The sequence below is a fragment of the Choristoneura fumiferana genome, chromosome 26 (genome assembly GCF_025370935.1).
Source record: "Choristoneura fumiferana chromosome 26, NRCan_CFum_1, whole genome shotgun sequence".
In the NCBI taxonomy this organism is placed as follows: Eukaryota; Metazoa; Arthropoda; class Insecta; order Lepidoptera; family Tortricidae; genus Choristoneura; species Choristoneura fumiferana.
The window spans coordinates 7,773,734-7,787,555 of NC_133497.1; the positions used below are offsets into that span (position 1 = coordinate 7,773,734).

Here is a 13,822-nt window from a genome sequence, read left to right on the forward strand (position 1 = left end):
AGTTTTTTTTTTATTAAGTCACAAACAGTCACAACAGTTGACGTCCGCTTGACAAACAGACGACGAAGCTTGAGGTCCCGGGTACGATTCAATTGACCTGTTGAATGTTCTCTTAAAGTTAACGACTATTGTGAGAATATTTTTTCTCTAATATTTCGTATTTTGCCCCATAAGCTACGAAGCCCGTTTTAAAATAGGTAACTAAAAAATTAAATAAAAGGTGAGTACCTTTTCTAGCAACGCTTACAATACAATAACTCAGTGCTGGCCTTAGCCATCTTTCGCCCCGGGCGAGTCATGCCTTCGGCGCCCTTTTAGATATGACAAGCAACAAAATTACAGGACAAGTTTGTTACATAGAACACTTATACTCACTCTACGACGTCTATGAAAGTTAAGGTGGTCAAAAGTGGTTTAGTTGAACTGGCGCGCGCGGCGACCTGAAGTACCTGTGCCCTTAGTGTAAGTTTTCGGTTTCAAAATACGTCTCGATCGCGTCGCGTTAAAATCTCAATTTGTATGGAAACACAAACATCGCTAACGTTCCGCTAGAGGCGCTGTTCGTGTTTGCATACAAATTGAGATTTTAACGCGAACGCGATGTGACGCGATGCGACACACACACACACACACACACACACACACACACACACACACACACACACACACACACACACACACACACACACACACACACACACACACACATATAGTAGGCTCTTTATTGTACATGTTTTAGGTAATGAGAGATCGGTTGTTTTTTTTACTTTTTACTCCGAAGCCGATTGCAATGGAACAGTGACAAACAAACTTAAAAACCTTATTTAGTTATATTGATGCGCGATACTAGCGCCACCACATTTTGTGTTTTATTTTGTAACCAATGAGGTTCATGAACGTCAACGGGCATCGATCATTTTGATTAATTTAGCAAGCTATCTAGTTCAGTAGATGAACTATAGATGGCGCTGTATCGAACAATACGAGTAGTATATGTCGTGGATAACAATAAGCCTTATGGGATTGCCAATTGACTATTACAATATCGAGATGGCGGCGAACGGCGTGTGACGTAACTACCGGTCTCGATGGCTTGACTGAGTGTCATTCTACTTCGGACTGTAGGGACAACAACACCTGGCTAATGCTTCTGTCAGTTCGTCTGTCGATTAGCTCTGTACATAATCTGATTGTTTTGCGATTTAATTAATTTATTATATATTTTTATTTTTATTCGACTGGATGGCAAACGAGCAAGTGGGTCTCCTGATGGTAAGAGATCACCACCGCCCATAAACATCTGCAACACCATTATTATCAGTTGGTGAAATAAAAGACCTGCATTCCAAAAGAAGTTCTAATTGAAGCTCTCACTCAAGTACCGACATCATAAACGGATCCTGACGGCGAGACAGAAGTAACCTCGTTCCATCCATCATTATCTCATCTCTCCTCTCTCTCCGCTCTCGTTGACATATATATTAGCTTTTCCCCGCTGCTTCGTCCGCGTGGAATTCGGTTACCGCGCGCTGTTCCCTCGGGAACTGTGCATTTTTCCATAAAAAGTAGCCTATGTCACTCTCTGGCCCACAAACTATTGCCAAAAATCACGACGATCCGGTACTCCGTTGCGGCGTGAAAGAAGGACAAACATATAAACATACGCACTTTCACATTTATAATATTAGTATGGATACGAGAATTGCTCGTTTAAAGGTATAAGATTTATAGATAGATGAATGTTATACGAAATAGGGTGCACCCACCCCGATGGGACAGACGAGCGGCGAGCCGCCGTCGCCGGTGCACGTGTCCTTGCCGAGCTCGCCGCCCGCGCACGTGATGGACGAGTGCAGCTCGAAGTGCACGCCGAGCCGGGTCTTGCGCAGCTCCGTGCGACATTTGTCGCGCGCTACGATCGGCAGTTCGACCTGCAGCGAACAGTCGAATATGAGATAAAACCAAGGGCGTCGCCAGGGGGGGCAGGAAGGGGCAGTTGTGCCCCCCCCCCCGAGATTATAAAAAGTTGCCAAATGTAAAGCAATCAAACCAGTCCTAAGTCTTTGACTTGACTTGCTTGATCGATCATTCCTGTAAATTCTCCATATCAACATATTTTGGAGCGGCCAAGGTGGTCGAAAATATCATCAAATGCAGTGTTAGAGCATGGTTTCGATATTTTTGAACACTTTGGCCGTTCCGAAATAACTGACGGCGATTGTATAGATAAAATTATCCTAAACTTTAGATAAATAAAGAAAATGTATTTAATAATAAGCCATACGAATTGAAATAAATAATATACATTATGTTAAGTATCATAATGATTGAAATAAAAATAAACTTAGTATCTCCAACAGCCATTTTTATTACTTTCTTTGGGGTGAGGGGGAGGGGGGTGAGGTAGGGGTTCGCTGTCGTCTAGAAACTTTAACAGGGGTACGTGGAGCCATAAGTTTGAGAAACCCTGCTCTATTGTATATAGCCTCACCTCCTCAATATTACCTATACTTATTAGTAGGAATAGGTAAGTATTTATTTTAGGGGTATATTTATTTAAACAATGAAGTTTTACGTAAAAATAAAAATAAAAAAGGAATAGTAGGTAAATGTGAACTATCCTGTTCCAATACCTTCTTCAGTATGACGGCGTACTTCTCTTTGTCGGCGAACTCCTTGCCCCAGCCCATGCTGTAGCACCGCGTCCCCGGGGTCGGGGGTTGCGGCGCCATGCACGCGACCCCTATGTGGGGCGCGTCAGTGAAGTCGTATGGGGACTCCAGAATCAGCAGCGCGATGTTGTTGATTTTTAACGCTGTGGGAAAAAGTGGCTTTAAAAAATATGTTGGGATCAATTAGCATCAATCAAAAGGTTGCCTGAAAGAGATCGCTCTTAAGCGATAAGGCGGCCTATTGCTTACCTTGTAATTTTCTCTCTGTGTACCTGTTTTCTGTATCGCTTTCTATTTCTGGTGTACAATAAAGAGTCATATGTATTGTATTGATTTACCCTTGTTCCCCGTACATAACCATCTTCCATTACCAGCACTGGGAGAGGACAAATAATTCCTACTCAAAAACCGGGTATTGGAGTAATTGTAAATCTGTTTAAAAGAAATATACCTCGTTGAGTTTCTTGCCAGATTTTTCTCAACAAAGGTTTTTCCGAACCGGTGGTAGATTTTTTTTGACTTTCATAAGTGCTTGTTATAGCCTAAATTGAATAAAGATATTTTTTAACTTTGACTTTGAGGATTTTTTTTCCTTGTACTAAACCAACGTCCTGAGTACGGTGCGTCAGCGTATTTAGGAGAAGTGTTGTGGACGGTACGATACAAAAACGTGATGCATGAGTCACGTCACTGAGTACGGTGCATCAGTGTATTTAGGAGAAGTGTTGTGGACGGTACGTTACAAAAACGTGATGCATGAGTCACGTCACTGAGTACGGTGCATCAGTGTATTTAGGAGAAGTGTTGTGGACGGTACGTTACAAAAACGTGATGCATGAGTCACGTCACTGAGTACGGTGCATCAGTGTATTTAGGAGAAGTGTTGTGGACGGTACGTTACAAAAACGTGATGCATGAGTCACGTCACTGAGTACGGTGCATCAGTGTATTTAGGAGAAGTGTTGTGGACGGTACGTTACAAAAACGTGATGCATGAGTCACGTCACTGAGTACGGTGCGTCAGCGTATTTAGGAGAAGCGTTGTGGACGGTACAGGGATTACAATGATTACTTACGCCTGTTGAAGTCCTCGTGCCGTATGATCTTCTTTACATTCCGTTCTTGGTGCGGAGCCTCCAGTTCCGTCTGTGTGTCGTACTCGCCAGCGCGACACTTCACCTACAATAATTATTTATACAAATGAAAAGTTCATTCCCAACGAGAGTCGGTGATCTACTGTATCATTTAGAGAGTAAATCCTCAAATATCTTACATATGATTTTCAAAACTAAAGCTTACTAGTACTTAATGATACAGCAAGGGATTATATGAATGCAATAAATGTGCTAGAAGTTCGGCGCGCTCTTAAGTAGTGTGTTACCTCTGAGGGTAGTTTCCCGTCGACCTTGTGAGCGACGGTCAGCACCACAGAGGGGTGGATGATGGAGCCGCCACCGAGGTAGTCGCTCTGGGACCACGTCGCACTGACCGAACGCCTGGAAATATTGGCATGTAAGCTCAGAGGCAGTGGCGGAGCTTGGCTTAGGGCCTCCACAAACCTATCGACGCGGAATCAGCTTTAGCCGATCAAAATACGCTTTACTCGTAGGCCTCATGTCCACGCAATAAAGACGAAAAAGACGTTAACGGGGAAACGTCTTTTTCGCTCTTATTGCGTGGACGTAAAGCATTTTTGATCGGCTAAAGCTGATTCCACGTCGATAGGTGTGGGGAGACCATTAAACGGGCCCTGTTTCAAATTTTGTTGGAAAGACCTTCCTTCTAAGAAATAAGTAGGCAAATCTGATAGGCAGTTAGCGATGAGTCATAATTTATAATAAAGCAATACAACACAAGTGAGAACTCTAACTTCTTTGTCATCATTGTATTGGTTCTCCTCTGCGGTTTAGCTGTTCGATCAGTGATCCCAGACCAGGCATTTTGTTCGCCCAAAGATTGAGCTAGCTTCGTAGTTCACAGTGCAGCGGGGCAACACGAACAGCGGCTTGGGTACAATTCCTTGCGCTGCGTTGACTTCCGAAGAGCTAGCCAGTTTTACTTAACTTTCAGTTTTTTTTTTAAATATAAAACGAATTATTTATCAGTGCCAATATTCACATTTTTTTTATTTTTTTTATTGACTAGATGGCAAACGAGCAAGTGGGTCTCCTGATGGTAAGAGTTTACCACCGCCCATAAACATCTGCTACACCAGGGGTATTGCAGATGCGTTGCCAACCTAGAGGCCTAAGATGGGATACCTCAGGTGCCAGTTATTTCACCGGCTGTCATAGTTACTCTCCACGCCGAAACACAACAGTGCAAGCACTGCTGCTTCACGGCAGGATTAGCGAGCAAGATGGTGGTAGCAATCTGGGCGGACCTTGCACAAGCCACCTTGTCTTGCTTGTCACTAAAAGCAGGACGTCCACCAACGAGATGGACGGATGACCTCGTAAAGCCGCGGGTTCACGGTGGATGCAGGCTGCTTTCAAGCGAATCAACTGGAAGTCTATGGGGGAGGTCTATATCCAACAGTGGACGTCATGTGGCTGATATGATGAAGATAAGAATCAGAGATACCCATAAGTATTATTGACTTTCAGAATATAAAAACAAAGTGTGCTTACTTCAGGATAGCAACCATCCAGGGAAACTCTCCAAACTCGGCCGAATCGGCTTCGCCATTGATACGGAAGCCTGTATTGTCAGCACCGGTCCACCCGCATTCCTGCTGGGGCGGCTTCTTGGACGGTCGGGGCTTCTCCCCCAGGTTGTCCAGAAGACAGCACACTTGCAGGTAGTGCGGGCATTCGCGGGACCTGGGAAGACGCAGTTTGCTGATTCCATAGTTATTATTTTTTTGTATTTTCTTTTATTTAATTGTATACTGTAGTTTTTAAGTATTTTATTTGTTATTATTTTATGTTGAAAAAATTACTTTCTGCCAAGTTTCTTCCGGCGCATTCTTCTTGGCAATGATGGTCTTTCCGAAAGCGCTGGTAGTTTAAAAAATGACGTGTAAAAGTGCCCATTGCGGCCTATTTACTGAATAAATGATTTTGATTTTGATTTTCATATGGTGGTGGTGATGTGATGTCATATACTACTCGTACAATCGTTATAAGTATACCAGTGGTGTGGTGCTGTATAACGACTCGATTATGTAACCGTATTGCCTATTGGCGGTGTGGACGGTGCGTCAGCGTCTTTGAGTGACGGTGTGGACGGTACGCGATAAAAACGTGACACATGAGTCACGTCACTCACACGTCAGCGTATTTTGAGCAGTGGTGTGACGATCTTTTAAGAGAAGTTTCCCTACCGGCCGCGCGGCCGCGTTATTTATTTGTTTGGGGTATTTCTGTCTTTATCGCTCGTGACATAAGCGCTCGCAGCCATCCCCCCCATGCCTTCCGCAACGACGTCCGCAATTCATATCGAGATAGCTGTAGGCTTTTCAAGATTTGGGCGTTTGAATTTTGGGTTTCGTTTTCTTCATATTATACGAAAAGTATAGCACAGAAATCAATGAAATTTTACAATCAAGATATGCATTATATTTCCTATGCCTGTGGTTTTTTAGACTTTTGTAAAAATGCTTTATTAGTCTGTAATTCTCGTGCAAAGTTGACATCTTTTTGTGTCGACTTTTGAGCTCCTGTAATTCTGATATTACACATTTATATGAAAATCTGAAAAACCACAAGCATAGATAATTACGTCTAGTCCATACTTACAAAATTTCATCTATTTCTGTTGCCTAGTTTTTAAATAAGACCGGGACTACGTTTGTATGGAGAATGGAACGAAGAGACTTCTCTCTTAAGACCCATAAGTAAACGCTAAAGATAATTGTGAAGTGCCTTATGTCCAGGATTCCAGAGCCGTCGGTGATGACGGTCCCGGTGTCAGAGTTGCATTGGTAGTGGAGCACGCAGACACCGTTTTTGCCGTCCTCGGTTTCGCACAGCGTGTTGTTACCTGGAAACAACGGAACTTGTTAACTGGGGTGGTTTTTTTTTTACACTGTAAGCAGTAAATCAAAAACCATTTAGATATAAATGCGCTTGTGAGTAAACAATGTTCCACCTCTCAGAAAAACGCCATTGATGTTTCAGTATGCTATCTTACCAGCTCTGTCCGTTGTATTCGTCGTCCCAAACAGCTCTTCGAGGCGTTTTCTCCCCTCTTCAGTAAGCTCGCCTCCTATATTCGTTGCCTTTTTTGCTAGAAATAATACAAACATTTGAGAATACTTAAAATGTGTAAAACAGACAATTCGCATTGGATTTGCATAGGTACAACCCAAGCTCTCCCATTCTGAGAGGAGGCATGTCCCCTGCAGAAGGATGATCTAGTGGTATTTCTCTTATTTTAAACAGGACACACTTCACAAAATGGTTGTGGTCATACAGGGTCGCCCATCACTGCGGTAGCTGCCTTCGCGATCCTTCTCCACCGGTCTCAATTGCCTGCTTGGCGAGCGTACTCTACTATAGGGACTATAAAGTAGATATCAAATGCATGCTTTAAGGATGCGCGGGTAGCTAGGAAATAAAAAGAATTATATTTCAGCAGCCGTACAGAGTGTTTATCATAGTTGACCAAACCACCAGAAAACCTACTGGGTGTCAGGTTAAAGTTATCTTCGGTCGGGGTCGGTTTGGTCCCGAACAGATCCGTCAGCAGTTTCTTTTCATCTTCGTCCAAGGTCTGGCCCCACGTCCACGACAGGCACAGCAACAGAAGAACACACGAGTGCCTAAAACAGTAGGTACAACAGTCTTTAATAATTCACGGTCAAGAACAAAGGGCCTCGCAAAGACCTGCGCCTTGAGCCTCGCAATAGGTAAGGTCGTTGCTGAACCGAAACCGGCGAGCATGTATTACTGTTCATGGAGCTAGTTAATGGAGCTTGGAATACTGTTCTCATCTTTGTTCAGGGGCACCCAAATACCTTCTTCTTCCTTTTGACCGCATTCAATGTAGGGCTCGACTTGTCGGTGAATTGATTTCCGATCGTTGGATCCCCTGTCTATGGGAAGGGACGTAGGTTCCCTTAGTGTATTTTATAGGCTTTACCACGGTGAGTGATCCGAAGAATTAGGTATTTGATCTGCTGCGAAATTCCACCATCGTACCTCCCGCCGAAAGTCTAAATTTTATCGACATCATCTTGATAAACGGAAATCTACCACTGTGCTTTTCCTTCGACACTTCCTGCCACGTACAGTGAAATTGTGGAATCAACTTCGGTCAACAGTGTTTCCTGACAACTATGACATCGGGGCTTTCAAGTAAACGGCTTATACTTTCTTAAAAGGCCGGCAACGGACCAATGAGTAGTTGGTACTCATGGGCAGTGTTGTTCATTTACCATCAGATGACCCGCTTGCTCGTTTGCCTCCCTATCACAACAAAAAAAAAGTATGGAAAACTGATAAGTTCAACTCAACACTCATCAGAAGCCAAAGATGTAGGTCAGGATCGTAACAGTAGGAAACAAAATAGTCTCTGTCAGTGGATTAACGCAGTGATCCTTTAAGGTCCTATAAAACAACAAGTTCCTTGTAATTTTCTCTCTCCTACCTGTTTTCTGTACCGCTTACTGTGATGTATGTATAATAAAGTGTCATTAAATTTTATTGTATTGCATTGTACCTACCCATGGAAGATTGAAGGTATACCTATTGTTGATGCTCATTTCTTTATCAATACAATAAGGTTATCAGTAAGTTCGACTGCGCATATATATACCTTTACTGGGTAATTCCAAATAGGAGGAATTATTTAATTAACTGTACATACATGAATAAGTATTGCAAGACAAATTAAATCAGTATCTGTAGCATCAAAAAGTGGTGTTGCGCGGGATGTTGGTAAAAATCCGGACCGGACGGTATGTCTCTTATTCCCTGGCTGGAGGGTGGGTCAGGTTTTAGTTTGGGACGCATAACCTGCGATAATCACCCTAGCCCCATTACACATCCAGGGTACACAGAAAAGCTGGCGCAGATTGAGGATGTCCTTGAGAAAGGTCAGGTCAAGAGTACTCGAAACCAGCGAGCATAGGTATGAAAAGAAAGACTGATGAGTGCTGAGAAATCAAAATATGTCAGGAAGTGCTGAAGCAGCCGAAAGCAGGAAAAAGTAACTACTTAAATACCGTGTCTTGGTTCAGCATACAATTTCGTTTGCCCGTCGGTGCACATAAACTAATTAAATTAAAGAACTGCAAAAGCGCCTCGTCTACACTACTGGAAACCAAAGAGCTGGCAGATGCATTATCTTCCTCAACGAATTGCACCATGCCACTGGGAGGAATTGAGTATTAAGATTTTAAGTAGGTAAGTATTCAGTTTACATCGATACCTTGGGGCACAAAGGGCGTAAAGCACAGAACACAACTTTTCAGGATAGGTAGCTAAAAACAGGAAAAAAAAAATATAACAAAAAATTTAACCGACTACAAAAAACCATGAAAATAATTTTCTACCTGTCTGAAGTCGGTCGGTGCCTCAGCACGAGCCAACAGGATTGGACCTATAGTCATCTACCTCACCTACGCACATTATATTGAGCTTCAATCACTTGCTGGCTCGTGCTGAGGCACTGACCGACTTCACTAGTAGAAAATTATTTTCATGGTTTTTGTAATCGGTTCAATTTTTTGTTATAATTCTTTTTCACGCTTCTTAGTGTAAACAATATATTTATTTATTTATTTATATAATATTAAGATTATTTTGCAATCATTTTAGTAAACATTTTTTTAGCATGTTGGAATAATTAGCTTAGCATTACCTATGGTAGACAACTCGAAAAAGTAACAATCAGCAGGGCTACTACGAAACTCGAAGTTCGTATCGTACCGTTCTCTCGCTCTCGTGTTAAATAGTATAAGTGTCAGAGGGACCGCACGACACGAACTTCGAGTTTAGAGTTTCGTAGTAGCTGAAAATAACAAAATTCGAAAAAATAGAGTTCGTTTCGTTTTGCTGATGCAAATATTATTTAATACGAGAGTGAGAGGGACAGTACGATACGAACTTCGATTTTCAAATTTTGCTGTAGCTCCCTGTATTGGCGGGTAGCCATTATTTTATTCAGTTGTTTTCTTAACGTCTTTCTCTTACCGAGCTGATGTTTAGACACAAAATAATTTAATTTTTTGTATTTATTTTCCTCGCAATATGATGAAAATCATTGTGTGTATCACGGGCCGTAAGGGGATTACAAATTCGAGTCATTAAAATCCTTCGCCTCTAGGGTCGGGCCTCTAATAGACTCTCGTTAGTAATCCCCTACTTACGCCCCTTGGTTCACAATGTATTATTACGCCCTTTGAGCCTCAAGGTATATATATAATTTTACTTGTGATCTTATTATTGTTGTGCGGTTAATTCATGTGTGATTACTAATCACTGATTAGGTTAAGTAAATTATGCCGCCATTTTGCTGAGGTGGGGTCCGTTTCGTGATAGATAGTTGCTTGCCTATTTTACATTGTGTTCTCGTTTGGTTTGTTGTTTATGTAGCGGTAACTGTCACCAATAAATGTTTTTTTTATTTTATTTTTTAAATTAACCTCATAGGGTACATAATACATCTCACAGGAGGTTTAAAGAACGGAATTTTGAACAGATTTAAAAATAATTACTTGTCACAAAAAAAACATATATCATGGGAGCATGGGACACTTGACACAAATTGACCTAGCCCCTTACTAAGCAAATCTTGTACTATGGATACTATGGAACATAGGCAACGGATGAACATACTTATAATGTATATATAAATACTTACTTAAATACATATTAAACATCCAAGACCCGAGAACAAACATTCGTATTATTCAAACAAATATCTGCCCCGGCCGGGAATCGAACCCGGAACCTCAAGCTTCGTAGTCTAGATCTCTAACCACTTGTCCATCCCGTCGTTAAATAAAACAGATTTATAAAATGCACTCACCTCATGATTGTTACTAGGTAAAAAAGTTTTTAATTTGACTATGAACAAATCAGTCTAACTTCACAAGATGGCTGCCGTGCTGTGGCAGATCCGCGCGCCAACTGCGAAATGTTATTTGTAGCCGTAGCCTGGTTGATAACAGATGCTTAAATAATAACTATGTGATAATACCTATCATATTTGATTATTTTAAGGTAAACAATGTATGTTTTTTTTTTCAAAGTTGTTTATAAAACAGCGCAAAGATGGGAAGCGGACGTAGCGAATATTGAGATCGACCTCGTGGACTGGCTTCACCTACGAGGTGTCGCACTCATCACTCAACGTGTTAATATATTTTACTCCAACTTGCTCGGAAAGGTTATTAATGTTGGAAAAATCTACCGGAAAGTCTATTGCTACTTAGGTACATTGATGCGTCCGGGAAGCGTTTATTATTGTGCAGGTTTTTTTACTTTTAATTTCATCCAAGACCGAAAATTCACCAAACAGGCATCAGCCAATAGTTACGTACAAAAACCGAGATTGAAAATAGTTGATTGTACAAAAAGAGCATACAACGAGCCATTTTACCCGAGGCGTTCCTATAGTCACCCGAGCCGGTACGGCGAGGGTGGATAGAGACGTCGAGGGGGAAATGGGTTTAATGCTCGAGTTTTACACTCTGCTTTTCACTTCGATGACAAGGAAATGAAATATCAACAGTGGAAACAATGATTCACTTTCTATGTACCTTTTATTTTTTATGCATTATTATAATAATTCAATTTTTTAATTTTTTTTACTGATTTATTATGATTGATTTGATTGATTTTTAGTTTTATATCAATTAAAAAATATTTAAAAAATATATAGAGACTTTTTTGTTTGTGGCTGTTGACACGTGATTACCTTGGTCTTAAGTTGGTCTTAGACGAAGATTTTATTTCATGCACTAGAGCATAAAAAGTCATTTTATATCGCCTGTACTCGATTTAATTTAAGATTTGAAGGTTAGTAGGAAGTTGTTTCTCGGTATTTCGAACACAATAACTGGACTAAAAATACCTACAGGTGCTTTATTAGCGGCATTTACTGTTTTTATTACAGAAGTTAACACAATTTTAAATAGATTCGTTGTTTTATTTAAAAACGTGTGCAAATTTTACCGTTAAGTTTCAAATGTTAAAATAAATGAAGTATACGAGTTATATAATATACTTTACGAGTATGTGAAGTGAAAAAAACTTTGTTTTCTGCGTTTAAATGCCAATAATGATTGTGTCCAAATCATAATAAGGTGTTTAGACTTAATTATCGTCTCGGACTGCTAAATATTTTGTAACAAAGGTATGTTTTTTTAATGTTATGCGTTGTAACATTACAGTTACGTTATAACTTTAATCATGGCTTAATACACCTAATTAAAAAAAAAACATTTACTATGTATCAATAAATAAGTCTTAATACCAATTAAAACATAAAAAAACCCTTACACTAAAACACAAAACACACAAACATTAATACTTAAAAATAATAAAATATTTAACTTAAACACTAACACTTAAAAAATAATATAATATCTAATTTAAACACTAACACAAGAATTAAATAGAAAATAATCAAAACTAAATGAACTAATCACAAAAAATGATCTAAAACGTAAAATCGCATCGGCGCAGTGCTCCACCTGTTGATGATTTATGGCTGCCCTTTGTTTCGATTTGGTGTAGATCTTATGTGCGCCGCCCGGGGGGAAAGTCATTTAACTATCAGGAGACCTCGAGGAACGTATCCTAGTGCGCTCGCGAACTTCTATTTCGCGTCCTCTTGCGTACTTTGCATTTCTCAAATCATAATATTATAATTTTATTGTTCTTTAGCGTCAGTGGAACCTAATTATTAAGTATTCACATTGTGATTGGCGTTTTTTAAAGATAAATCAACGTAATTCTTCCACCCCGATTGGGTAAGTGTTGAACAATATTTTATTCATCCGTAGGTTTAGAAATAAGCAGTGTTAGAATTAAGGAATGCACTAGTCTAGATTACGTGCAGTTACAAGTACCCTCTTTTTAATTCTATAATGAATAAAGTAGACGATTGCGATGAATTGTTATTTTAATACAATACAATTTAATTATTGATAGATATTATTGATTTATTAGCACGATGAAATTGTTTATTATTAGAAAATTCGCTACTTGTAATGGTAATTGCATCCAATTAAATCTGGATATTTTATTGAATCAATTGTAGGGTATTTTAATTTTAATCAAGTATTAGACTAATGGAATTAAAAAGGAAACTAAATGAATTATAAAACGAATGATGAATTTATATTATTTATTTGCTTTGATTTTGAATGGTTAATGTTTACAATAATTGAAGGCTATGTTTTTTAACTCCGTTCTGATCGTGAGCACCTTCACCAACTACCTACCGGTTTTCTTTTAGATTAATAAACAAGGTGCTCACAATTCACCGCAATCCTGAATATATAGTAATACGGGTCGTCCATCCACAGGGTGTTACGTTTTGACGTAAACCGCATCTTCACATTTCCACGGTTGGGAACGTTTGGACGTTTCCTCCGGCACGCCGGCGTCGCACACGGCCGGACCTCATCATCTTCGGCCCAAATTGCCATCTGCGCGACCTCGAGAGCACCCAGGGGAGTACCGGACTTCGAAAGTGCATTCAGACGGGCTTAAAATGAACCCTCAATAAATGTATTATGTTGACCACTGGCTTATTTATTTATCTCCAGTAAGTACAGGTCACAGCGTTGAGGAATTGCCGCCTTAACTAAAAGTAAAAATTTATAATATCTAAGTATTTTTACTAATCCTATAAGTTTTCTTTTAATTTATTTTGATTACTATATTTTATGTGGAACCAGTTTGTTATCGAGTACTAACTCCGATGGTCAACCGTGGTCTCCATCACCAGTTCCACTTCACTAAATGATGATTTTCAAATGCAAATGCACGAGGTACTATATCCAATTTACCAAAGGTGTCCCTAGGTACAATATTTGAACAGTTCCCTCGATTTTCTTAAGATCCAATCATCAGATCCTGATTTGGTGCTCATGGGACCTAATTGAAGCCGTCCCGATACGATCGTAAAGTTTTTTTTTTCAAATCGGTTCATAAATGACTGAGTTCTGAGGTAACAAACATAAAAAAAAT

The 13,822-nt window shown here is 40.1% G+C and overlaps 1 protein-coding gene and 1 long non-coding RNA gene across 2 annotated transcripts in view; one reads left to right on the top strand and one right to left on the bottom strand.

The window, feature by feature from the left end:
• Positions 1-10,766, bottom strand: part of LOC141442655 (phenoloxidase-activating factor 2-like) — a 25,167-nt gene extending 14,401 nt beyond the window's left edge. The window contains exons 1-9 of the mRNA XM_074107698.1: positions 10,650-10,766; positions 7,301-7,437; positions 6,807-6,902; positions 6,539-6,656; positions 5,303-5,494; positions 4,054-4,168; positions 3,749-3,851; positions 2,634-2,815; positions 1,767-1,931 (exon numbers count right to left, since the gene is read on the bottom strand). Coding sequence (XP_073963799.1) covers positions 1,767-1,931; positions 2,634-2,815; positions 3,749-3,851; positions 4,054-4,168; positions 5,303-5,494; positions 6,539-6,656; positions 6,807-6,902; positions 7,301-7,437; positions 10,650-10,654 — 1,113 coding nt within the window. The 5' untranslated portion in view covers positions 10,655-10,766. The remainder of the gene's footprint in view (positions 1-1,766; positions 1,932-2,633; positions 2,816-3,748; positions 3,852-4,053; positions 4,169-5,302; positions 5,495-6,538; positions 6,657-6,806; positions 6,903-7,300; positions 7,438-10,649) is intronic.
• A 1,206-nt stretch (positions 10,767-11,972) lies between these two features.
• Positions 11,973-13,822, top strand: part of LOC141442656 (uncharacterized) — a 154,275-nt gene continuing 152,425 nt past the window's right edge. Inside the window, exons 1-2 of the long non-coding RNA XR_012452957.1 lie at positions 11,973-12,597; positions 13,156-13,397. This is a non-coding gene — a long non-coding RNA (uncharacterized lncRNA). The remainder of the gene's footprint in view (positions 12,598-13,155; positions 13,398-13,822) is intronic.